The sequence below is a fragment of the Phascolarctos cinereus genome, unplaced genomic scaffold (genome assembly GCF_003287225.1).
Source record: "Phascolarctos cinereus isolate Bilbo 61053 unplaced genomic scaffold, phaCin_HiC Scaffold_726;HRSCAF=1367, whole genome shotgun sequence".
Classification (NCBI taxonomy): Eukaryota; Metazoa; Chordata; class Mammalia; order Diprotodontia; family Phascolarctidae; genus Phascolarctos; species Phascolarctos cinereus.
The window spans coordinates 407591505-407615634 of record NW_027556098.1 but is presented as its reverse complement, the minus strand read 5'-3'; the positions used below and the strand labels follow the sequence as shown (position 1 = coordinate 407615634).

Here is a 24130-nt window from a genome sequence, read left to right as displayed (position 1 = left end):
GTTTCGGGTTGCTTGGAGGCAGGTTGCCCCCAGACCTCCCCTAGACAGGGGCCCTTGGGAACACTCTTTCTCCTTATCTGTGCTGTTGTCCCGCACTCCCCGAGAATTGGGCAACCGCCACGTGGGGCCCCGGGCACAATTTGGGATGCCGGTCCTCTGAATCTGAAGGAAACGAAACAGCTGAGTTCTAGACTCAGATGCTCCCCCCCAACCCCCTCCCCCCTCCCAATTACTGAGCATTACTTTTGAATAAGTGAGACATTCTTGCTCGGGTCATTGCTATTAGAATGCAGACTCCTTGAGGGTTTCGACTGGAGTTGTTACCCCCAACACCTAGCCTGGAGCCCTCGGTACTTCGTGATTTGTTACGGGCTGCAAGTTGAATGAATGGAATTAATGAAGGAGGGTTTTGTGTAAATTACTGAGATGAAACCGGAAACTTCTCTTTCCTGCCCCAGCGGCGACCTCAGCTCCGAATTGTTCCTTACCTATCTAAGCGATTACTTTGTCCTTTCTTATCTAGTGACATTTAGTTCTCCACACCCCCCAGAACGTGAGCTCGGGGTGAGCCGGGACAATTCTTCTTACATTATGTAGTGTCATATCTTTGTAGAATCACAGTCGGTCAATACTACTACGCGCCGGGCACTGAGCTAAGTAGTACGGTTACAAAGAAAGGCAACAAGTCCCTGCCCTCGAGAAGCTTACAATCTTCTTGGAGACAAGCAGCCAACCAATATGCACAGAAAAGCTACAGCCAGGATAAAGAAGAAGGAACAAACAGGGAAGACTCGAATTTGGAGGGATCAGGGGATTCTTCAATCAGTCCATTATCAAGCTCTCAGAGAGCTTACCAGCCGTCCAAAATAAATGCCAGGTGATGGGGGAGTCAGGAAAGCAGTAGCCGCGAGGAATCCTTGAGTTGTGAAGGACACTAGGAATTCTAAGGCCCAAGAATGACACAGCGCCCGGCCCGTAGTAGACGTTTAATATATTAAAGCTGGTTTGGGTCCTGGACCTGTAGTCTCTGGCGCAGGAAGCAAATCGTCAACTGTTCTAAAACTCAAATTCTTAGAAAACCTGGGTTCAAGCCCAGCCTCTCCCAAATAGGGGAAGGGTGATCCTGGGCAAGTCACTTAACCTTAAAGTGCCCCAAGCAGCTATCGGAAGAAAGAAAAAGAAATCTTTGTAGAGGCTGACGGAGATGGATGAAATAGAGACATCTAAGAAGGGCAAAGAAAGAGACCAGAGGGAGATGTTCGGGAGGGATCCAGCCGGATGGGATAAGGCTCCAGAAAAGCGGACTCCGAGGTTGCCCACACTAGGCAAACTCAGACCAGATCTGTTCAGTGACCCAGGGCTGGTAACTGGGCATCAGAAGGGGGGGGAGCCCCAAGCCCCTCCTCCTCCAGTTCCCACGCTCTCGCTCCGGGGGCCCCGGGCTATAAAAGGGAAGCTTTTCCAGCTGTTAGAGGGAGGAGGGAGACAGGCGTCCCGATCCTCCGCCTTCCAGCGACCCCCACCTCCAGTCCAGCTTGGGGCTGCCCTACAGCCAGGGAAAGGGGGCGGGTGAAGGGGCCCGGCTGGCCCCCTCCAGGCTGGACTTGGCCCAGACTGGGGTAGTGGGCGAGGTCTCCCTTCCTGAATATTCATGAGGCATGTTAACTCTTGGTGGTCCGGCTAGGTTTAACCCCACCCTCTCCCGAGTCCCCAGCAGGCGGGAACAGGATGTCTGGGCGGGAGGGGGCGGGGATGGAGGGGAGGGGGCGGGGAGGAGCCAGGCCCCCCTGCCTGCCTGCCTGCCTGCGCTCCTTGTCCCCTCCTCCCGGCCCACAGCTGGAGCCGACCCCCCTCCCCAGATGTGGCGCCGCCGCCGCCCCCCGTCCCGACCCGGCTCAGCGCCCAGGGACTAACGGACCCACGGAGGGAGGGAGGCAGACAGACAGACCGACGGCTGGCTGCCAGCCTGCACGCCGCCCTGCCCAGGCCCTGGACTGCCCCCCGGAGCCCGCTCGGACCTCCGGCCAAAGTTGGTCCGGCTGGGCCCCTCGGCTGCCCCCAGTACGGACACGCCGGCCCCCTCGGGTGGCCCCGCTCCGGCTCCACTTGCGGACACTCCCAGGGCCGGACACGCGCTGCTGGCTGCTGCAAGCCCCGGCCCCGCAGGGGTCCCGGGGTCTGGGGCCCCGCTAGCCCCCTGGGAGCTGGGTGAGATCCGGGGGGGCGGCAGGGGGGAGGCGGCCGGAGGAGGAGGAGGGGGAGGCGGAGAGGGGAAGCGGAGGGAAGCGGGGGAGGGGCGGCTGCGGCCCGGGAACAATGAACAGGGGGCGAGCGGGCGGGCGGGGGGGGGGGGCGGGGCCGGCGCCGGACCCAGGAGAGCCCCGCTCCCCCTTCCTCCCCGGCCCCTTTCCTCCTCGGCCCCCTCCCTCTTCTCTCCTCCCGGAGCCAAGGGATGGCTTGGGAGTCGGCTCGATCCCCGGGTCCCCCGGGTGGATGTGCCCCTCAGATTCAGAACCCACACCGACGTCCCTGGCCCCCCAAGCCGAGATCGGGGACCTTTGTGCAGATCTAGAGCCCAGACACATTCCGCTCCCTCCAGATATAGGTTCATCCAGTGTTCTGGCTTAGCGCTGATCCCTGGGGATCTTGGAGGGGGCAGACATAGGAAGTCCCTTAATCGTGTCTTGGTTCCAACAAGAAAGGAATGGTCGGTTCATCAGTGCTTGAGCGTGGCTCCATTCCCTACTCAGAGGTAAAAAACGTCGCTGGGGCACAGTCGAAGTTTATGGTTGGGGGGTCATGTTCACTTCTCAGAATCCAGAAATAGAGACAAAAGGAGACACTGAGTCAGAGAGAGGGAGAGGGACTGAGACAGAAACAGACTGAGGGATGGAAGTGGGGAGGCTCAGCTGGGACCCTGGCATCCTGCCTTCCAGCCTTCTCCTTTCTCCTGGGAACCCTCCAAGGCTCCCGCCCCCGCAGCCTTTCCCAGTCCCTCCCCTCAGAAACACACCGCCTGCCTCTCTCTCTCTCCTCTCTGTCTCTGTCTGTCTGTCTGTCTGTCTGTCTGTCTGTCTGTCTGTCTGTCTCTCTCTCTCTCTCTCTCTCTCTCTCTCTCTCTCTCTCTTTTCCTCTCCTCTCTGCCTCCCTCTCTCTCTCCCCTCCCCTCCCCTTCTCTCTCCCTTCCCTTCTCATATCTGATCATGAGACGGTTTACTCTCTCCTTCAAGGGACAGCAAAACAGAACTTAGAAATCTTTTGCTGTCTGTCTCAGTCTGTTTCATTTTCTCTTTCTTTCTCCATCACAGTCTCTCTCCCTCTCTTTCCCTCAGTCTCTTTCTTTCAGGCTCTGTCTCTTCTCCTTTTCTTCTGTCAAATAGATTCCTCCCCTTCCAAAGGCCCATCAGTTCCTCACTCCCAGAGAGACCTTGATGGGGAGGGAAGAGTGTGTGTATGTGTCTCTCTTGGTCCCCAAACCTGTGTGTTTCTAATCCTCCCTGCCCACCTGCCCCTCAGTTTCTTCAAATGCCAGTGGCCTCTCTGCTTTCTGCTTTCTCCAGAACAGTGCTTTGAGATCTGCCAGCCATGCCTGAAGGAGCCCACCGTCCGAGTCTCACCAAACCCAGCCCGACCCCAAGCCCTGGGTGTAGCCACCGAGGTGAGACGTGAGCATGGATGACATGAAACATGTTTGTGTACCGGGTGATGAGCAAGAGTGCTGTTTGAGGGGAGTATGTCAGGCAGCCTTGGAAGCCTGCTGCCTGCTGCTGAGTCTGCCCTGGTCTCTTTTTCCAACAGGACTTCCTCCAGCTCTGCCCATGGCCTCCCCCCGAGGATCTGGAAGCTCTACTTCTCTGAGTACTGTGGGCTCTGAGGGGGAACCTCATCCAGGCCCCAGCCCTGGCCCCAGCTCCAGCCAGACCTGTTCTGTGCCTGCCCTGGAGCCCCCACCAGGCCCCCCTATTCGGCTGCACCTGACTCCTGTGGGGCCTAGAGGGGAGGTGGGGCAAGGGACCAGGAAGCCCTCACACCTGGAGCGTGTGGTCCGGGAGATTGTGGAGACGGAGAGGGCTTATGTGCGGGACCTCAGGAGCATTGTGGAGGTGAGGGGGGCCCTTCCTCAGACTCCCCAAATCTAGTGCCCATCAGGGTCCCCCAGAAAATTCTTTCCCCTTTAATTCTCCCAGGAGCCCTCTTGAGCCCATATCCCGTGCTTTCAGCCCCCCTCCAGTTCCTACCCCAGCTATCAGCCTGGGCTTGGAGGCAGGGGGATTGGGAGACCTGGGTTTCTTCCCTGCAGGATTACCTGGGATGTCTGGTGGCCAATGGCCCTCCTGGGCTGAACTCAGAACATCTCGGGACCCTCTTCTCCAACATCGAAGATATCTATGAGTTTAGCAGGTCAGAAGGGACCCAAATGTCTAGGAATTGTGGGGTGTGCTGCCAGGAAAAACTTGCTCTCATCCACTTAGACCCTGATCAGGATTGGTCTCTGTATAGAACTTCTCTTTTATATCATGAGGATGGTGTCACACTATAACCCATTCTTTCCCTCCCCACTTAACAATGACACACTAGAGCTGCTCCATTTTACAGATGAGAAAACAGACTCAAAGATATTCATTGATTTGCTCAGGGTCACTCACACAGTTACTAAGTGTCTGAGGCAGAATTTGAACCCGGTTCTTTCTGACTTCAATTCCAGCACTCTAGCCACCATCCTTGTTGGGGAGAGTGGCACGTTGGCAATAAGAGCCTCTATGAATAACCTTCCCATAAGGTCCCCTCTTCCCAGGAGCTGATATCAGCTCTGAGAACTGAATTCCTGGAACTTGGATCTGGGGAACTGGTATAATTGACACTTGATTCATGGGTGACAGGGTGCCTGTATGGATCTTGAATCTGAGGCATGAATATAACAACTTGAATATGGGGGTACAGAAGTTTCTGGGATCTAGGGAGAGGACAAGGGGGCCTCCCTTCAAATTGGGGGGGCCTTTGGTCATAACCTGGGGGTTCCTGTTATGACCTGGTCCTCCCCTGTCCCCACTCTCTGCCCTACAGTGAGCTCCTAGAAGACCTGGAGAATAGCAACAGTGCCCACAGCATCGCTGATTGCTTTGTGCAAAGGGTAAGCACTGGTCAGATGCTAGTGATACACAGCCGTTGGGGGGTCGGGTTCAGGAAGAAGGGTGCTTCTGGGTTCCCAGAGTCCTGGGAGGGGGAATCCCTGGTGTGAGAGCAGGGGAAGGGGATTGAGAAGGGGCTGGGATCCTAGATCTGTGTATGCGTATGCTGCGAGAGTGTGTATGTATCCATGTGTGTAATGTGGAGGAAGGGCAGCTAGATAGCTGGCGTCCCTGCTGACCACACTCATTGCCCACAGAGTGAAGAGTTTGACATCTATACCCTTTACTGTATGAACTACCCAAGGTAAGTCCATTCTCCCTCCCCTACACACACACACACTCTCTCTCTCTCTCTCTCTCTCTCTCTCTCTCTCTCTCTCTCTATATATATATATATATATATATATATATATATACATATATGTATATATATATATATATACATATATGTATATATATGTATGTATGTATGTATGTATATAATCAATCATTCATTTTTCTTTCCCTGACCTTGTGTGACGTTTGAGTGCTGCTGCTGAAAAGCCAATGTCCTCCATGATCTAGCCCCCATTAGAGACCTCCTGACTATCCCCCATGCCCCAATCATCCCCTCCAGATTCCCATCATCCTTTGTAACTCCTGTGACTTCTGCCCCTCCCCAGCTCCATGGCCTTGCTTCGGGATCTATCCCTCTCCCCTCCCGTGGCCCAGTGGCTCCAGGAACGCCAGGCCCAGCTCCGACATTCCCTGCCCCTACAGAGCTTCCTCCTCAAACCTGTCCAGCGCATCCTAAAATATCACCTTTTACTGCAGGTGCCAACCTGGGCCTGAGGACTGGGGATGGGGAGACAGGGGGAGCTAGAGGCAGAGAAGGGCAGACCCTGAAAATAAATCTGCCCACTTATTAGGTGAAAGCTCAGGGCTGGGGGACGATGATGCAGCTGTCTGGGGAGCAGGGGTCAGAGAGAGAACCCAGGAGAATTGCTGGAGGGACAAAGATTGGAGGAGACCCACGTGGTAGATGGCTGCAGGGCCCTATACTGGGGCTGGGGATACCTAGGCCTTGGTGACTGGGGGGGCCAGCTTCGAATCTGGAGTGAGTGGGAGAGGCCTTAGAGAAAATGAGAACATGATCAGAAACCCAGACCCGGGCACACATAGACTGAAGATGAGACTCCAACTCAGACCCAGAGGTGGAGAGACAGAGCTTGGGGAGAAAGCAATTGAATGCGATTTCCTTCCTTCCTCCATTCCTTCCCCTCGCAGGAGCTGGGCAAACACTGGCCAGAGGGAGCCGGGGCAGAGCGAGGCCCGGGGGGCCGCGAGGTGGTAGAAGATGCCATCGTCTCCATGACGGCAGTTGCTTGGTACATTAACGACATGAAGAGGAAACAGGAGCATGCAGCTCGTCTGCAGGTGGGTTGAGGGCTTGGGGAGCCTGGGGTTGGGGCCGCCTACAGCAGGGCGCCTGTTCCTGGCCCCTGCTTTGTCTGTCCGCATGTACCCCCCCTCAATGTATGTTCATTTGTGTGTCTCCATGTATCGCAGGAAGTACAACGGCGGCTGGGGGGCTGGGGGGGCCCAGAGCTAAGTGCCTTTGGGGAGCTGGTCCTGGAGGGCGTGTTCCGAGGTGGGGGTGGCCCCCGGCTTCGGGGGGGCCAGCGTCTCCTCTTCCTCTTCTCCCGTATGCTCCTGGTGGCCAAAAGACGAGGGCCTGGCTATAATTACAAGGGGCACATCTTTGTGAGTCTGGGGCTTCCCCTGGAGGGGCGTGGGGGCTGGGGAGAGAAGGAGTCTGAGCCTATGTCCTAGGAGGGGGGACATCCCTGAAAGGGCAGGGGGCCAGGAGGTGGGATGCCTGAATCCCTGGAGGGTGGGGGGCCAGAGACTCAGGCACCTTTGGGTTATCCAGGGGGTGAAGTTAGGAGGCTGCCCTGCCAGAAGGAGGCAAACTGCCCTGTACTCTCTGGGGTGGGAAGCTAAGAGCCCCAAGATAAGAAATGGGATTAGATACCCAGGGCACTAGGAGTCCTGATGGCTGTAAGATCTGAGATTCAGGCTCCTCACACCTCCCCCCACCCCAGTGCTGTAACCTGTCTGTGAGTGAGAGTCCCAAAGACCCCCTGAGCTTCAAGGTGGTTGATGTGACCATTCCCAAGCACCAGCACGTGTTGCAGGTAACCAGAGACCTGGGGGTCCGGGGTGGGGGGGGGGAGTTCCTCTAAGGGCCCCGGCCCTCATGTGGCTCCCGTTCTCCCCAGGCCAAGAACCATGAGGAGAAACGCCTGTGGCTCCATTACCTGCAGCGCTTAATAGTGGAAAACCACCCAGCTTCCATTCCCCCTAAGGTGAGGCGGTCCTGCCCTGCCTCCCACCCAGGCTGGCCCATGGCCCTGCCCAGAGGCCCTGGGAGAGCCCCCTTTGAAGCCACTTCTCTGGGTCTCTTTCAGGCAAAACAAGTCCTCCTGGAAAACACTTTTCACTGTGAGTGAGAAACTTTGTACCCTTCCCCTCCCCCAGGGGATAGGGGTGGCGAAGGGGGGCTGGACGAGACCTGTGTGGGATAAAGTGGTGGCTTTGACTCCCCAGACTTCCTTTGCAGGTGCCCCTGAAGGCCAGCCCGGCTGTGAGCCTCTAACACCCCCACTTGGATCCCCCCGCCTCCCCGAAGGCCGGAACTTCACAAGCCGAAGGACGACAGGTAACAAAGACCACTCAGGCGGCTTGCCCCTCCAACCTTACTCCTTCAGTGGACTCAGGACTCCAACACTCCAGCGTTCAGCCCTGGATCCAAGGGTCTATCCCCCAGGGACCCAATGGGCCCATTGTCTCAGCTAGGACCTGAGTGAGTGTGTGGAGGCAGGGGATGAATGGCTTCTTCTTCCCCACAGACCCCTCCCCATCTCTGCACAACCCTGCAGGGGCCTCCCCAGGCCGAAGAGGCCGAAGGCAGTCTGGTAAGTGGAGGGCCCAGACCATTAGGGTTGGGGGATTGGGATGGGGATTGCTGGGGGGGGGCAGCTGGCCAGCCACCCCAAGTCACTTATGTTGCCCCACCCACCCCCACAGAGCCAGCAAAGGAGTCTCACATCATGTTTCCTCAGATCGGTCAGTGTCTCCCGGCTCCCTCTGGGGGCTGTGTGTGTGTGTGTGTGTGTGTGTGTGTGTGTGTGTGTGTGTGTGTGTGTGTGTGTGTGTGTGTGTCTCTGTGTCTGTCCTTTGTCCTTCGCTGTTTCTAGATGGGCTGTATATGTGTATATCGGTAGGGGGTCCGGGAACTTACAAGCAGAAATTAAGGGACTTCCTAATATCCTTTGTTCTCTCCTCCAGCTGGATCCAGGCTCAAGGTAAGAAACATCACCTCTGTGCCAGGGATGCAGAAGCCTGGCTCTCTGAGGGGGTGGGGGCTGGGGCAAGCACCGGGCTGTCTGAAAGGGTGGACGCTGGACACTGGGCACCTCTCACTGTTCACCTCTGGTAGCATGCCGGCAGCGAAGGGGAGCTGTTCCCGATGTCGGAGCCCCTCTGCAAGGCCCCAGTCCAAGAGATGGCCCTGGTCCTGACCTCAGGAACCCCTGAAGACCTGGAGGAACCAGCTGCCCCAAACCTGGGCCCCCCAGGGCTCTCTATCACTGAGGAGATCATGGAGCTGCTGAGCCGGAGAGGTCTGCAGGAAGCAGGGGTGAGCCGAGGGCAGCCTCTGGGTCCTTGACGGGGGCTGCTCTTGGGTGGCATGATTGAGTCCTGTTTGGACACTGAATTCAGGACCTGTACCATCTGAAGACCAGGTGTCTGGCCCTTACCTTTTCCCTCTCTTTCCTCCAGCTTTCACCTCTGGAAGTTCCTGAAGCCCCCAAATTTCAGGAGGAGGCCGAGTCTCCAAATCAGACTGAGAATGTTGGCCCAGAGACCCCAGCCCCATTAAGCAGAGAGTCCTCTGGAGAGGAGGGGGGAGAACAGAAGGAAGACAGAGGGCCATCCCCACTCCACATCCTGGAGGGGCTGGACAGTACTGGAATTTCTAGCATGTCCAAAATTCCAGGCATTGCAGCAATTTCTGACATCCCCAGGCTTCCAGACATTCCCCAAATTCCCAGTGGTGAGGACAGCCCCAGAATTTCTGACTGCTCCTTAGGACAAGGGGAGCACTGCTCCCAGGCATCAGCTCAGGATGAGGATTCGGATACTATAACATCGGGAACACCAGTCCCATCAGAAAAGACAGATGATGGAGTTGAGCCCAGGCAGGAGAGCCAGTCATCTTGGACGGAGGAAGAAGAGGAAGAGGAGGAGGAGGAAGAGGAAGAGGAGGAGGACACAGAAGGAGAACTCTCTCCCACTTCTCCCAGCAAGACTGGTAATTCAGAGACCCCAGAGTTCCACTCCTGCTCAGAGATCCGGAGGGCCTGGCGGGCCCTGGAGCAAGGGTCTATGGAGGGAAGGAGCTCCCAGGGCAGCATTCTGGAACCGTTACTCATCCTGGAAGAATCAGACTTCAGGGGAAACTGCAGAGTGGGTTCCCTGTCCCAGCTTCTTGTCAGCGGGGATGGGACCAGGAATGGAGATGGCCCCAGTGGAGCTGCTGGTTCCGAGAGGGTGGCCACACGTGTCCGGGAGTTAGCACGCATGTACAGTGACCGAATCGAGCGACTCCAGAAGGCAGAGAGCCAGGTGTCTGCTGCTGGCGCCTGGAGGAGAACCCGGGGCCTGGTGCATTCCCACCAGCTCCTGGTTCCCCCAAAGAAAGAGGAGGAACTTCAGCCTGGTAAGTGTCCCAGAACCCTTGGGCGGGTGGGGAGGTGCGGGGAAGGGAGGTAGAGGAAAGAGGAGAAAGGTGACTATTCCTCTGTCTCTCTCCCTCCAGGGCCTCTCCCTGCTTTTGGCCATGTCCTAGTTCGAGAGGTGAGCTTCCCCATGGCTTGTGCTCATGCTTCTGTGGCCCTGGTCCCTGCAATGCGATCCCATGCTACTGTCCCATCGGTCACCCAAAGGCCTGAGCCTGCCCCTGCTGGGAAGCATTGCCCCACAGAGGCTGGTGGACTCTTAGACACCGAGGTCCCCAAGGAGGAAGCCTTGAACCTCCCCCTTACAGAGGCCGCCCAGCTGGCCCCCGGAGCCCTGCCCCCGAGCCTACCTCCTCAGGGACGCCAGCTCTTAGGGTCAAGTGCAGCTGCCCTGTCCAGGTACCTGGCTGCGTCTTGTATCAGTCAGAGTCTGGCAAGGAGAGGGGCAGGGGTGCTAGAAGGGGAGGCTCCTCTGGCCTGGAGGTCCTCCCCAGCCAGGGCTCCCTGGGCCTCAGCCCCCTCGTCCCGAGCCCCGTCACCACCACCCTCAGCTCGGCCCAGCTACTCTACCACAGTCAGCATCCGAGTGGGGGGTGGAGGGCGGCTGGGTCCAGCTAAGGCCCAGGTCCGCCTGAATCATGCCCCTCTGCTGGCCTCCCTGGATGTCTCAGGGCAGCGCCGGGTTCAGGGAGCTGCTGAGGCCACTCCTAGAACGTGAGCTGAATGCACGTGTCCTTCAAACACAAGTTCGGGGCTGGAGCCATGCCCAGGTCTCCAAAAATAAAAGACTTGAAGATATTTAAGGCCCTGAGAAGACAAGGCTGAGGATCTGGACATTTGGGTCCTACTTTGGAGCTGGCTTCGTGCCTCAGTTTCCCCATACACGCCCCCATTGTCCAATACAGAGGTCTGTTAGGCCCACTATGTGCTTTGAAACCCACTGGGGGCTGCCTTTAATGTTATTAATAATTAATGTTATTGTTTTCTATGTTTGCACATTCCTTGGGTGGGGGCATTTTCAGTTGTACCATTCCACTCCATATAAATACTGTCAGCCCCGTCGCCCTTCTCCCAAACTCTTTGCAGGAAGGGAATTCTCTGAAGGGCATGGGGAACTGGGTAAGGAAATACCCCCTATTCCACCTAACCCCCAAGCCCCCTCTATCCTAGCACTGACTCCAGCCCCTCATTTCCTCTCCAGAAACCCAAGGTCCTTGTTTTGAGAGGACCAAGCCTCCCACCCCCCAATAAATGGATTTAAGCTGTTTCATTCTTAGTGACTGGGTATGATGGGGATGCTGTTTGCTTTTGGGAAACTCCTGGTCTGTGGTGGGGAACATTGGCTATGGGCCAGGGGACTTGCAGGTTTGAAGCCTGGCTCGCTTGTGTGAGCCAGCATAGATCTCAGGAGCCTGAGTGTTCTCATCAAACAAAGAAGGGAGTTAGAAGAGACCTCTGAGGACCACAGCCTTGAACTGAAAGATACTTCAGAGTGCAACGGGGCAGAGTCCTATCCTGACTCGAGATGTCACTGTTCTGTACTGACCTGTCTTCCAGAGCATGTGGAGATGTCATGTTTTCTCTGGCAGTGCAGAATGCCCCTTGGGCTGGCCTGTGGTCCCCTTCCTTTCCTTCCAAATTAGGAGACAGTCGGTCTGGCCTGAGTTCCAATAGTGCCTCTGACACTTATTAGCTATGTGACCCCTGGGAGTCACTGAACTTGGCAGTTTCCTTATGTATAAAATGGGGATACTAATAGTACCTATTTCAATGTGTTGTGTGGATGGAATGAAAAACAGGTAGAGCACTTCAGAGCCTACAGTGTCCGACTGAGGAGGGCTTTCTGAGCACTGGGGTGTAGGAAGCAGCTGTGGGAACTTCAGCCGGGGCCTGTCCTGGCTGTGGTCTGGGCCCCCAAGCTTCCCAGGTCCGCTCAGTCTCCTTAAGGTCCTAACCCCGAGTGTCCAACCAAGAGGCCCAGGTTGCTTCCAGAGAAGCCATTTTGCTGGGGTCTCCTCCAGCTCAGGCCAATACATCCTGACCCAAGGCAGGATGTCCTGAGCATGTCTTCCCACCTTGGGAGACATGGCTTCTGCCCCCTGATTGGTTCCGCCCACCTCAAACCCACAGGCTCACCATGGACAGGGACATCATTCTCTGGCCTCCATCCAGTCCAGCTGCTGGATTACATCTTTTCTTAAGAAGCCTCCCACCCACATGATGCTTTGTGGGTTAGGGTTGGAGCCCTAGGGTGATGGGCCTTCGTCTCCTTCCCCTGGGCCTGTAACAGGCCCTCTGTAGCTAGGGGAAGGAGAAGGTTTGCAATACGGACCGACCGTATAAGGGCTATTCCCAGGCCATGTTTCTCCCGCCCACAGCTTTCCAGGATGCCATCCAAGGGAAGGAAGGAAAATTCCCAGCCAACGCTCCCAGTCAGCAAGCATTCCCAGCATTCCACTCCCCCCTCCAACTAAGGCAAGTAGGAGGGGGGGGAAATTCTGTTTTGCATTTTCCCCCTCCCCCTAGGGGAAAGGGGGTGGGGTATACAGGCAGTCATTCAGCCCCAGATGCATCCCAGCTGTTCCTAGTGAGGGATGAGGCAAGCCACAGCCCTCAAAAGCTCAGGGATACTAGGATCCCCTAGCAGGGATGGCCAGGTATCCCACTGAGGGAACCTAGCATCTCTGTGAAGTCTCACCAGGAGACACCTACTCTGCACTAGGTTCTACATGGAAGATAGGCTGGGAAAGAACTGGAGGTGAGGCACCTGAGAAAACTGGCCAACTTCCAATCCTTATCACTTGATAACCTTATTGGGCCCATGTCTTCCAGGGTTGGATCACAGAGCCTTCTGGTCTATTGCCTTTATCTCATAAAACATCTGCCATTTCGGTAAATAGTGCCTCTCCACAATCTGGCTTTTGTCCCTGTCATTCAATCAGCTCTTGAAATCGATTAAGTATCAACTCCCCAAACCCAACAGCTGAAATCCAATGGCTGTGGGAACAAAAGTAGACATTTCAAAGCTAGTAAGACTTGGTTAAGCAAACAGATTTGAGGACAATGGTGGTAAGAAGGGGTTCACTGGATGCTGAAGGCCCTCAGCCAGGTAGGAAGGCAAATGCCCTCCATCTTCTCCTGGAGTCTTTAGGACCCTAGATTCAGAGGTGGAAGGGATGTCAGCTGGTCCAACATCCTTACTCCAAAGGTGAGGAGCCTAAGGAGGCCATGCCACTTATTCAAGGTCCACAGGGGAGGCAGATGTAGGGGCCTAACTAGAGCACCTTCCATTTGCCAGTAACACAAGACTCTTGGCCCATCATACATCCCTTTTGCCTCCACACCAGCTAGGAATTGTCCAAATCTCTGGGGGAGGGAAGCTTCCCCCCCCAACCAAAAAAAAGCAAAACATTTCAAGGTCTTCCCAGCGCCTACAGGATAATCACCCAAACTCCTTAGCCCACAGCCTATTGGCTTTTCTTCTACTCTCAGCTTTAAGGTGAGATGACTTGCTGGCCAGTGCCAGACCTCCTCCAGCCCCAAGGCCCTTGACCATCTTTTGGGGGCCCCTCCACAGCATGGCCTGTCAGTGTTTCCATTTCCTTTATCCTCCACTTGTGTCTGTTTTATTTGGATGTGCAGTAGAAAGCACACTGCAGGAAGGCAGGTATGGTATCCAGCAGGGCCCTAAAAGGGACCCAACTCTGACATCTGCTCCAAGGTTCCACCAGCATCCTCCACCTGGGGTCAGTGTCAGTGACATCCTTCAGCTGGGCCCAAGTCCTCATCTTTCCTGGAGGATCCTTGGGGTCCTGGCCCATTCCCACCCATCCCACACTCCTCAGCATTCTTCTTAATGGTTATGGTTCTCACCTTTTCCTGCTCAGAAATCTTGAACAGTCCCTACCACCACTGACCAATTTTCATCACCTTCCTGATCCGTCAGCACACAAGCAGCTCATTCCATCCTGTTAAACAGGGCTGAGTGGCCTAATCTCTATTGCTTAATCCTGCCCCCTGTCCCTAACTCACTAGGAAAGATGTGAACTATTTGGAACACGAGAGTAGAGATAGGAAGCTGCTTGTTCAGGGCTATTTTTCACATTACTTTAAGGGCTTCCTGAGGGCAAGGATGGGTCCTTTTGCTTTTAAGGAATAGGGGAAAGGACTCACACCCACTTTCAGAAGGGTGACTTTTTTTCCCTGGATTTGAGGGTGGCTGGGGAGAACAATGCACTACATCAGACTGGAGGCTCAACACGAGCGACATAAACTTTCTTCTTGGAACAGAAAGGTCCCCTTTACATTCAAGACCAGGGGTGGGGAACGTGCAAGCCTTGAGGCCAAAGGCTTCCCGCCCCCGTTCAAAACCAACCATAGCTTCTTAAACCTGAGAAGGTCATATACCAAATTTATTGCAAAAAGACCCGCAACCCCAGCAGTTGTCTCATCGATAGGATTTCTGGTAGCGAGCCCGGGCCCCAGGACCACCAAACTTCTTGGACTCGCAGCGGCGAGGGTCAGCCACCAGCAGAGTTCGGTCATACTGGATAAGGATGTCTTTTATTTCCTTCTTGGAGGCCTCATCCACATCTGGGAGGAGGAGGAAGACAGTATTATCACTGTACTGACAACTCCTTGACCAACAAAACCAGGTCCACGCCTATTTGGCCTGAAGCACAGACAGTGCAAACCCTGCCTGATACCTTTACTAGGAGTGTGACCCTAGGTAAGTCTCTTCACCCCTCCTAACCTCAAGTGTCCTCCTCTGCAAAACAGGGACAAAAACAGCACCTACCACCCCACAGGGTGGGCTATGAGGACTAAATGAGGTAACATATGCAAAGTGCTCTGTAGATCGAGACTGGTTCACTCGCCTAAAGATGGAGAAGCCAAGAGACAGAGCATTCCATGGAAATACCCACCAACCATATTCCCCAAAGAGAAATTAATGGCCCCATTTCTGACCAAAAGGTTTTTCTAGACCAAGGTCATGTATATGTATAGCCCCCAGGGCCTAACAGCAGTACCCAGAAAACAGGAAGGGTATGGAAATGACTCGAATTTAGCCCGACCAATCACCCGCTCTTCACTTACATTTCTGGTAATAGGCCACCAGGGCTTTGGAGATGGACTGCCGGATAGCTGTAGGAGGAGGGAGAGGGGGATGTTAGCAGTGACCACGTAACCCCAACCCCCAAGAATACCAAGAGGCTGGTAGAGAAGTTCCCAGGCTCCCCCTTCCACCCAAACCCAACTCACCATAAATCTGGGCGACGTGGCCGCCTCCTTTCACACGGACTCGAATATCTACTCCAGCAAAACGTTCCTTGCCTAGTAGGAGGACAGGCTCCAGCAACTGCAAGAGAGGAGACCCCCAAATCAGAAGCTACTCTCAGCAGACCTTCCTCTCAGGTACACTGGGGGGTCACTCCATCTGACCACCCATTATTATGGCAATTCACTCATAGAAGATCCATGTCCCTGCCTGAAAAGGCCTCCCCGGACACTCCTCATTCTGTGATGAGGCAGACCCCCTCCTAAGCCAATCAACACCAGCCATAAATATGGCACAGCGCTAGGTGCCTGGATGACAAAGCCAAATGGTCCTCAAGGTGATGAGAGCTTGTAAAAAGATCATTATAGAAAAGATGATCTTCAGAGGGAGATTGCAGAGTGGCCCCATGGTGCAGTAAAAGCCTCAACTTGCTTGGAATCATAAAAGCAGCCAATGGACATTAATGCTTTCAAGAGCCCTCTCTGGAGGCCTGTCCATCCCTTTGGCCCCTTTCTACCACCGCCGAGCTCCTCCCAAGACCTCTTTTGGAGAGGGGCTTAAAGGCAGCCCTCCTTCATAGCTCTGAGTACTTCATCCTCCCCCCCCCCGTGTTCTCCTGTTCAAATGTAAGCTTTTTCAGGGTACAGATACAAGTCTCAGGGCCAGGGCTTGTATCTGTACCCCAAGTGCTCAGCCCAAAGCACAAGCTTAATAACTGCCTGACAGCCGAATACAGGGAATGGTCAGTCTTATCTGATGTTTTTGACAATTCCCACTCTTTCCTTCAAAGGTAAGTGAGTAGAAGAATTACATTTTCTCTTGCTGAGAAGCTCATAAGCACATAGGCCCTCCTTGCTCTCACCTATCTGCTTTGGCTCAGTGTTTTAACAGGTGGGTCCCCCCTACACCTCCCCTCACTCTGGTCAGCAGAAAAGAACAAGGGCCACGGGGCTGCCTTTTCCTTTTCCCAGAGCTAAAGGAGTTGGGGCAGGTGCCGAGAACCCTTCAGAGCTATGGCAGGCCAGTCCAGGTACCTTGTACTGCAGGGTGCGAGGCTCAATCATCTCCAGGGGTCGCCCATTCACCTTGATCAGCCCATTGCCTCTCTTGCAGTGGGCCACAGCGGTGGCAGTTTTCTGAGAAGAAAAACAACTTGCATTTCTATGTGGTTTTAGGGATCGTAAAGTGCTTTCCTCACATTAATAATAAAAGGTAGGTAGGGCAAGAACTACCTCCACACAGAACTTCAGCATTGCTGAGGGGCCTGTAGCAGGAGTCACAAATACTCCACATGCAGTGCTTTAAGATCTGCAAAGAGCACTTTGTGGAACAGCCCTATGAGGTAGGAATATTATACCCATTTTAAAGATGAGGAAACAGGAGAAGTGCCTGAGATCCAGTTACTCACATAGGAAGGAAGCAAACTTGCCAAGTAACCATAGCTAAATATTTGAGATCTCTAGTTCATGAAGTTTCCAATCCAAAATCTTCATTTCCATGAGGAAAATAGGCAAAGGCCCTGTGAGGAAGTGTGGTATGATGGAAAGTGCCGGACAGGAATCCAAGGAAAGCAAGGTTCAAAATCCTGCCTTAGATACTAGCTATGTGACTGTGGGCACCCCCTACCTCACTGGTTTTCTGTTGTGAAGATCAAGTGACTAAACCTGAAGGTTATACGTACACAAAAGGTACCTCTATCACCAAGTACCTTACAGGCGTGTACAGCAGCCATGTTCTAATGCAAGGTGCCCTTGGGTCTCTCTCCTCTTCTGGCCTCAGTCTTCCCATTTGGAAATATGGGACAATTACTCCCTATGTACTTAAAGCCAGCTGAGATATCACCACTCCCAGAGAGGGAGAGAAAAAAAGGCCCCAGGCAGGGGCGATGCCAGGAAGGCCACTGGCTGAAGAACCCACAGCTGAGAAGACCCCCAATCTGGCTTGGGATGGGTTTGAATTGAATACAAAGAGCCACGGCTTCATTTGGCAGACGAATATTTCCCTGCAAAAGAAGAGTCAATGGTGTTGGGTTAGGGGGATCTTAAGCCAAGGGGTCACCCCGGCTGTGTGTGAGTAGTCCAACTATCTTCTCTTACAAAGTTGGTGCTGGTGGGGTTAGGGGGGTGATGGGATTCTTTCGTCTTTCCTAAAGTTTGTAAGTTTCACGGTGATACACGTATTTGTGCAGAGGCGTACACATATATGTATACATATGTACACATATATGTATACATATGTACACATGCATGACACAGGAGGGGGCCTGGGCGGGTTACAGGCCTAAGGGAGCAAAGGCTAGGCCTGACTCCACCGGATTCGAATCCAGGTCCCTCCTAAGGCCAGGCCTGGCAGCCCTACTTCTCCGCGCCGAGCCCGCTCCGTCCACGCGTGCACGGGCCCACTCTGGGGACAGAACAAGCCAAAGTTCCAGGCCACGCGGCAGGGCTGGAAGGCGCCCAAGGCAAGATCTGAACCCCGGGATCGCCAGCACCCACGGCTCGGGCGGCCCCGCAGGCGCAGACACGCGGGCCCCCGACGGAACCGGAAGTCCCCCTTTTTCTCCCCTCCCCCACCCGGCGGACCCTCGCGCCTACCTTTCGTCCGAAGACCTGGACGGACTGGAGCGGCCCCTTGGACGGCATGCTGCTGGCGGGCGGCGCAAGCCCAGAGGTGGGCTGGAGGCGGAGGAGGCGGCGGCGGTGGTGGTGGCGGAAGCCGGAGACTGGAGCTCCTCACCCGCGCGGCGCCGAAGCACGAAAAGGGCTGTTGGGGAGGCGAGGGCTGTTTTCCAGGATTTGCGCAGGCGCAGACGCCGGGGAAAGGCCGCTCACCAGAGAAAGGGGGCAGGGCCTGGGAGGTGCGGCGGCGGCACTTTACGGCAGGGGCGGAGCCTGGCCTTGTTGGAGAGGGGGAGGAGCCAATGGCCTAGCGGCTAAGTGACGACAATCCTTATTGGCTGGCTCTCTCATCTTTGTATAGGTATCTCCTGACCCTACCCCCTTACCCTTTCTAATCTTCCCCATGTTCTCCTCCCTGCAGACCCCTTCCCCCTCCCTCTATAGACTCCCCTCCCTCTCCCAACCCTCCCTCACTCTGTCGTGTCCCCAACGCCCCACCTCAAGATTTCCTTATCCCTCCCCAACCCCTCCAATTTAAGATTCCCAACCCCCCCACTCTTAAGACTCCCACCCCTCGCGCCAAGACCTCCTCCATCCCCCTCCCACTAGACTCCCTTCCCTCTCCTCAACCCCCCCTCCCTAAAGACTCCCCCTTTCCCCTTCCCAATCCTCCCACCGCCCGCCCTCAGGACAGCCTGCCTTCTCCCGACCCCCCACTTCTTAAGACTTCCCTCCCCCTCCTTTTCCCTCCCTCCTTCATCTCCCAGCTCTTCTAGGGTTCCCCTTTCCTCAGGCCCTCACCAAGATCCCTTCCTCCCCAAACTCTCCTCGAGACCCTCACCTTAAGGTCCCCCTTCCCCCTTCCCTCAGCAACCCCCACCACCCTCCCCCTCAAACTGCCAGCTCCTCCCATCCCTTTCACTCATTCTTATCCCTACAGGCTGGGGTGGGGCACCTCTTCCTTTGAGTTGCTTCAGTTTCCCCAGCTTAGCCCTCTGCCCAGGGAGGTCAAAGGTAGGAGGGGGTGTGTCTATGTGTCCCCAGGACTCTGTGGACCTATAGCACCTTATCTTCCCTGGCAAACTAGGGACCTCTGACTTAACTTCTCTGGCCCCTGATTGATGGTCGGGGGAGGGGCCAGGCATCCAAGTGGAGCCAGAAACTTCGCCCTTATCATTCCTGTCTGGAGCTGAGAGCAGAGGATGGATCCGAGGGTGGGGAACTGCATGCAGACACTGACCCCCCCATCCTTACCCTGAGGCCCAGACAGCTCAAGGACAGGATGGACAGATTCGAAGAGACCTAGGCAGTCACCTACCCTAGAGAGGCCCAGACACTGAACAGCCCTAGAGGAGGAAGAATGCTAACTAGCATTAACGTTTGCCAAGCATGGCATAGATATTACCTCTTTGGAGCCTCACAGGCACCTGGGAGGTAAGTGCTGTAATTATCCCTAGTTTAGAAATGAGGAAACTGAGGCAGGCAAATGAAGTGTTGCCCAGGCTGACCTGGTTAGGGAGTGAGGCTGCATTCGAACTCAGGGCTTCTGACTCCATCCTGTAGCTCTCTCCACTATAGTCACACAGACATGTATGCCAACAGGTCCCTTTCACCCTAAATCTGTGATCCAGAGTATCATGTAAACACAGGTACCCTCTGTGTGTGTGGCTGGGGCCCCCTTCCCCCAATCTCTCAAGTTGACATCTCCCTCTCCTCACCTTGGGGACTCAGGCACCTTCCCTAAGTTTCCCTGATTTGGGGGTGTTCTCAGAACTCTGCCCCTCCCGAGTGTGCTCTAACCCACCCCTCCCATGATCTCTTCCAGGTGCCTGAGGCTCGCTCCCTAGGCCAGGGAGATGGGTAGGAGGGGTAGGACAGGCCCTGCCCTCCCCACCATCCCTCATGTGGTTCTTCTGGGCCTTCCTTGTGCTGGTTCACCCTCTGGGGGGCCCTCCTCTGGGGCCCCCCAGCTGCCCTTGGGAGCCCTTTGAGGTTCTTACAGCTGTCATGGAGGCCATAGTGAGTGGGCAGGCTGGTGGTGGGTGGGAACTGGGTGAGGACAGCAGCTGGTGGAGATGGGAGGTGGGAAAGGAGCCTGGGTGATCTGGAGGCCACTCATCCCCCTCCAATCCCAGGGCAACAGAAATGATGGCATCCTTTATACTCCGGACAGTCTCTCTGTGAGTATGCTTTGTCCTGTCCCACTCCACATGGAGGCCCTAGATGCTCTTTGATATTTGGAGGAGAGGAGAAGGTTGGGGGCCCTTAAGAAGGGGCAAACCTGTCTGTCCTCAGGATCCTAGGCAACAGTGTCCGATTCCCCCTCCCCAGATACCCCGGGATGCCAGTAATTTGGGAGGGGGTGTTCAGTTTGGGGGTCTTGGGAGGTTATGTTCTGAGGAACCATGCTTGGGGACAGCTCAGGACAGGGGTGGTGAGTCTCCATCAGTGTACGTTCCACCAAAGCTATGGGGAATGGAGTTCAGGGGTCTCTGACCGTGGTCCCCCAGGACAGGATGGAGGTGGTGGGTCTCTGCAGGTGTGCCCTATGGAGATTCTGCACTGCTTTGGGGTGGAGCTGTCTGTGATTGGGCATGAGGAGAGTCCAGCAGTAATGAGGGCTGTGAACCGGCTGCAGTGCTCATTGAGAGCCCTGGGGCCCCACCTGTAGGGAAGCAGGCCGAGAGCTGCCTCAGGGCCCTGTCCCCCCTGCGAGGGATACCCCGAGAGGCCTGTCCTCCAGTTCTTGGCCAGACTTCTGGGGCTACTGCACGTAGCCTGTGCTGCAGCCCATGAGGCTGGGTGAGGGGGCATGGCCAAGCCCCTCCCCAACTCTCCCCCGTGCACTAGCCCTGCAGGTCCCAGGAGACATTCCCAGGTATCCTTCAGGGAAGGAGGGAGGGGAGGGAAGTGAGGGAATGGGAGATCTTGGAGGTCTCCCTTGCTCCTGTCTTCACACCTGAATCTTCACTCCCACCCTTGCTTTCAGGCTGGAGGCTTTTAGAGGTCTAGATTTCTAGGGTCTGCTATTACTACTTCTACATCTGGAATGCCCACAAGGGCCTAGGGTGGGTGGGAACTAGGGAGGACAGAGAGAAGGAAGAGGAGACAAATATGGTGAGTGACTGGGAGGGCCTCAGGTGCTGGGCTAGGGCTGGAGGCTGGGGACCATCAGCTTCTGTTCCCCTTGGAGAAGGTGGAGTGGGCTGGCTTCCCCAAGGCCCAGCCTGGACCCCCTCTGTCTCCAGACAGGTGATGACACGTTGCTGCTCTCCTCATCCCGATGAGGCACCTTCTACCTTCCTGCTTCTGCCTTTAGGATTCCTGAAGTTCCCCCTCCCTCCCACCCCTCCCCAGGCCATGTCCAGCCCCTGGCACTTGGCTGGGCACCGAGTTGGCATTTATATGTTTATCAAATAAATGAATCAAAATCAGGAAGTGATTGATCTATAAACAACATTCTAAGGGCACAGGGAGGCTTGTGAAATACTTAATCGATCTGGACCTTGCTGCCAGTTGGGTGACCCCTTCTACATAACCTGGAACTGGATAGATTTTTCCTCCCATATCCTGCCCCTCTCCCCAACCTGAGACCCAGTCTCATGACCTTGCAGTGAGAGCTGCTTCCTAGCCTGAATCCCCAATGACCTCTGCTTCCCACCAAACCCCATGTATCTTGCAGAGACTGCTGGCCAGGGGAAGCCTTCCTAAGTCCAGCTTTGAGGCTGGACACTCCTTCCCCGTTTAGAAGCTTTCCATGGCTTCCCATTGCCTACTGTCTCAGGCTTTTCAGTGTCACTGCCTAGATCCCTTGTGATCCGACCTCTTCCATCCAGCCAAACTGCATTGCTTACCTCCTGGAAGTGGGCACCGAGGTTTCCAGCCTCAGCATCTTTGCTCTCTGGGGTCCCTCCACCTGGGAAGACTTCCCCACTAACTTAACTCTACCTGTCCAAATGTCATGCATCCATCCTTCAAAGCCCAGCTTGGTGAAATGTAGTCAAAAGAATGACTGTGCTTCTCAGTGATTAGCTGAGTGACCCTGGGCAAGTCTCCTTCCCTCCACAGGAAGATGGGGCGGTAAGAGACCCGGTCCTTGTGACCTCCCTGGACAGACTACCTTTTTTGAGGGCACTTCACCAATGCCTTGGCTCTGCTGAACACGTTTTATCTCATACATTCTGTGAACGTGGCTTTTCCCACCTCTTAGACTGTGGTTGGGGCCAGGCCTTTCTGTTTGTGCCCAGCTTGGTGACTAGCACAGTGGGCACAAACAGTAACATAAATGGATGGTAAATCGCTTTTTGGCTAGCACTCACGGCATTTCTGAGTTGGACAGTTTCTTTAAGGCCCACGCAAATTTTCTGGGCTTCCCCCCATTTCCACAGTTTTTAATGAAGACAAAGCAATTCTTTTTCTTCCTCCACTTATTACTGCCCCTCCAAATTTACCAGGTTCAGGACAGTGTTCCCATCAGTTCACAGGGGACAAAAGTCACCTAAAGGGGCCTGAGAGATAACCAGGAGCTGCCTGGAGTAACTGTTTGCCAAGACCTTTATGGATGGGAGATTCTGGGAAGAGTATGGAAGAATGGGATTCTGTGAGATGGCAAGGACCCGGTCTGAGGACCCGGTCTATGGCTTGTGGTTCCCCCCACTGCGGGGGTGTGTGTGTGTGTGTGTGTGTGTGTGTGTGTGTGTGTGTGTGTGTGACAGAAACTAGCTGCTGGCTTGCTGTTATTATCATTAGCCGGACCCTTAGGCTGCTTTACCAGATACACACCTAACCTTAATCCATACCCATGGGCCCTGGGCCGTAATGGTCTAACACTATTGCCCGATGCCATCCCCAGTGGAGGTAGCAGGGGCAGGTCAAGAAGTCCCCTCCTCCCCAGTACTCTGGTCCAAGGTCAGAGGTGAAGAACAGAGGAGGATTCTCTCTTCAGAGCTGATGGTTCTTAGCAAGCCTGGGGTGATTCCATCACATTGCCTGAAAGATGCTCACACCTAACTTTGGTCAGTCCACAAATAAGTGTTTGTTTATTTATTTAGCATGTACTAAATGCCAGTGGTAGGACAGTCCCAGCCCTGGAGGAGCTTATTTGGAATGCCGCCCCTCTCCCCTCCCCACTAACAAAAGGCTGCAGTAAAGGGATCTAGGATGGGAAAGAAGATCCCATGGTGTGGGTGGGACTTGGTGGAGTCCTGTTCTAGACACTTAGCTGGTGCCAGGAAGTGAATGAGCTTCTGGTTGTTCAGCAATGTCCAACTCTTTGTGACCCCACTGGGGATTTTCTTGGCAGAGATACTAGAGTGATTTGCCATTTCCTTCTCCGGCTCATTTTACAGATGAGGAAACTGAGGCAAACAGGAGGAAGTGACATGCTCAGGGTCACACAGCTAGAAAGTGTCTGAGGCCACATTTGAACTCAGGAAGAGGAGTATTCTTGACTCCAGGCCTGGCTGTCTTATCCCCTGCACCACTTTAACTGGAGGCTTAGAGTGTTTTTTTCTCGGCCCCGCCTTCCAATCAGAGGGGCAGCCAGGTATTGATGAGGTTATGAGTGCCAAAGCTGACCGAGTCACACACAGAGTAAAGACACCAATGCCACAATATGGAACACAACCTTACTGACCACCAAATAACACAATCTTATTCAGTACAGGGCAACTGAATAAAAATTAAAAATGGATCTGGGACTAATTTAGGCCAAAGAGTTGGTGAGAACAAAGAGAAACGATCTATCATTTCATCAAAGGAGACAGTTCTGGGACAATATATCAACACTGGTGGGGCACAGACAAAGCTGCCCTTTGGGGAAAACGTATCTCTCTAAACACAGATCAACAAAAGGTGAATAAATGGACATGCAAATAAAACCCCAGAAAACCACTAAATTTCATGAACCCAATTAACCTCCCCAAATTCTGAAATTTGAAATTGAAAGCAAAAACCCATTTAATTAATAAAACCAGCACTGTTGATTTTTTTGGGGTGGAGTCACTGAAATAAAACAACCTAATTGAAATTTTTAAATAGTGAGGAAAACCAAATTGTCAGTAACAAAAATGATAAAGGTGAATTCACAACAAATGAAGAAATAAAGAAAATTATTCGGAACAATTTTGCCTGGCTATATGCCAAGAAAACTGATGACTGAAATGAAATGGATAGTTAACAAAAATATAAAGTACTCAGACTATTACCAAATAAGTATGGGATATAAATAACACAACTCAGAAAAGCAAACTGAACAAACCATAAATGAATTCCCAAACTAAAAACCCTGCAATTAGATGGGTTTACAAGTAAATTCTATCC

The 24130-nt window shown here is 54.3% G+C and overlaps 2 protein-coding genes and 1 long non-coding RNA gene across 9 annotated transcripts; 2 read left to right on the top strand and 1 right to left on the bottom strand.

Moving 5' to 3' along the window:
- The first annotated feature begins 1749 nt into the window (after window positions 1-1749).
- Window positions 1750-11183, top strand: PLEKHG2 (pleckstrin homology and RhoGEF domain containing G2). 4 transcript variants are annotated; one of them, XM_020978206.2, is made up of 20 exons: window positions 1750-2208; window positions 2600-2752; window positions 3561-3658; window positions 3799-4103; window positions 4301-4401; window positions 5065-5131; window positions 5387-5433; window positions 5792-5942; window positions 6396-6545; window positions 6678-6872; window positions 7214-7306; window positions 7391-7477; window positions 7580-7613; window positions 7732-7830; window positions 8021-8086; window positions 8199-8237; window positions 8460-8476; window positions 8611-8811; window positions 8955-9894; window positions 9994-11183. In XM_020978206.2, exons 3-20 carry the CDS (start codon window positions 3586-3588, stop codon window positions 10629-10631), a joined length of 3303 nt encoding a protein of 1100 aa, XP_020833865.1. In that variant the 5' UTR covers window positions 1750-2208; window positions 2600-2752; window positions 3561-3585; the 3' UTR covers window positions 10632-11183. The 4 variants fall into 4 exon arrangements, with proteins under 4 accessions (XP_020833865.1, XP_020833868.1, XP_020833866.1 ...); XM_020978209.2 differs by lacking the exon at window positions 8199-8237; XM_020978207.2 differs by lacking the exon at window positions 1750-2208 and having other exon boundaries at window positions 2336-2752.
- Window positions 11184-14307: 3124 nt separating this feature from the next.
- On the bottom strand, window positions 14308-17949 carry RPS16 (ribosomal protein S16). The gene is made up of 5 exons (XM_020978188.1): window positions 17786-17949; window positions 16226-16327; window positions 15176-15272; window positions 15011-15058; window positions 14308-14506 (listed from the first exon to the last, which is right to left on the bottom strand). Exons 1-5 carry the CDS (start codon window positions 17831-17833, stop codon window positions 14361-14363), a joined length of 441 nt encoding a protein of 146 aa, XP_020833847.1. The 5' UTR covers window positions 17834-17949; the 3' UTR covers window positions 14308-14360.
- Window positions 17950-18066: 117 nt separating this feature from the next.
- LOC110202141 (uncharacterized) lies at window positions 18067-21243 on the top strand. 4 transcript variants are annotated; one of them, XR_002322642.2, is made up of 5 exons: window positions 18067-18170; window positions 18897-19023; window positions 19635-19828; window positions 19945-19989; window positions 21058-21243. It is a non-coding gene; the product is annotated as an uncharacterized LOC110202141 (long non-coding RNA). The 4 variants fall into 4 exon arrangements; XR_002322641.2 differs by lacking the exon at window positions 18897-19023; XR_002322645.2 differs by lacking the exons at window positions 18067-18170; window positions 18897-19023 and adding an exon at window positions 18177-18823.
- The last annotated feature ends 2887 nt before the right edge of the window (window positions 21244-24130 follow it).

Coding starts and splice junctions, on each gene's coding strand:
- PLEKHG2 (XM_020978206.2), top strand. CDS start 3,586: ATGCCTGAAGGAGCCCACCGTCCGAGTCTCACCAAACCCAGCCCGACC. Junction 4,104..4,300: donor ACCTCAGGAGCATTGTGGAG/GTGAGGGGGGCC, acceptor TCTTCCCTGCAG/GATTACCTGGGATGTCTGGT. Junction 4,402..5,064: donor GATATCTATGAGTTTAGCAG/GTCAGAAGGGAC, acceptor TCTGCCCTACAG/TGAGCTCCTAGAAGACCTGG.
- RPS16 (XM_020978188.1), bottom strand. CDS start 17,833: ATGCCGTCCAAGGGGCCGCTCCAGTCCGTCCAGGTCTTCGGACGAAAG. Junction 16,328..17,785: donor TCCAGGTCTTCGGACGAAAG/GTAGGCGCGAGG, acceptor TTTTCTTCTCAG/AAAACTGCCACCGCTGTGGC. Junction 14,507..15,010: donor GGTGGCCTATTACCAGAAAT/GTAAGTGAAGAG, acceptor TCCTCCTCCCAG/ATGTGGATGAGGCCTCCAAG.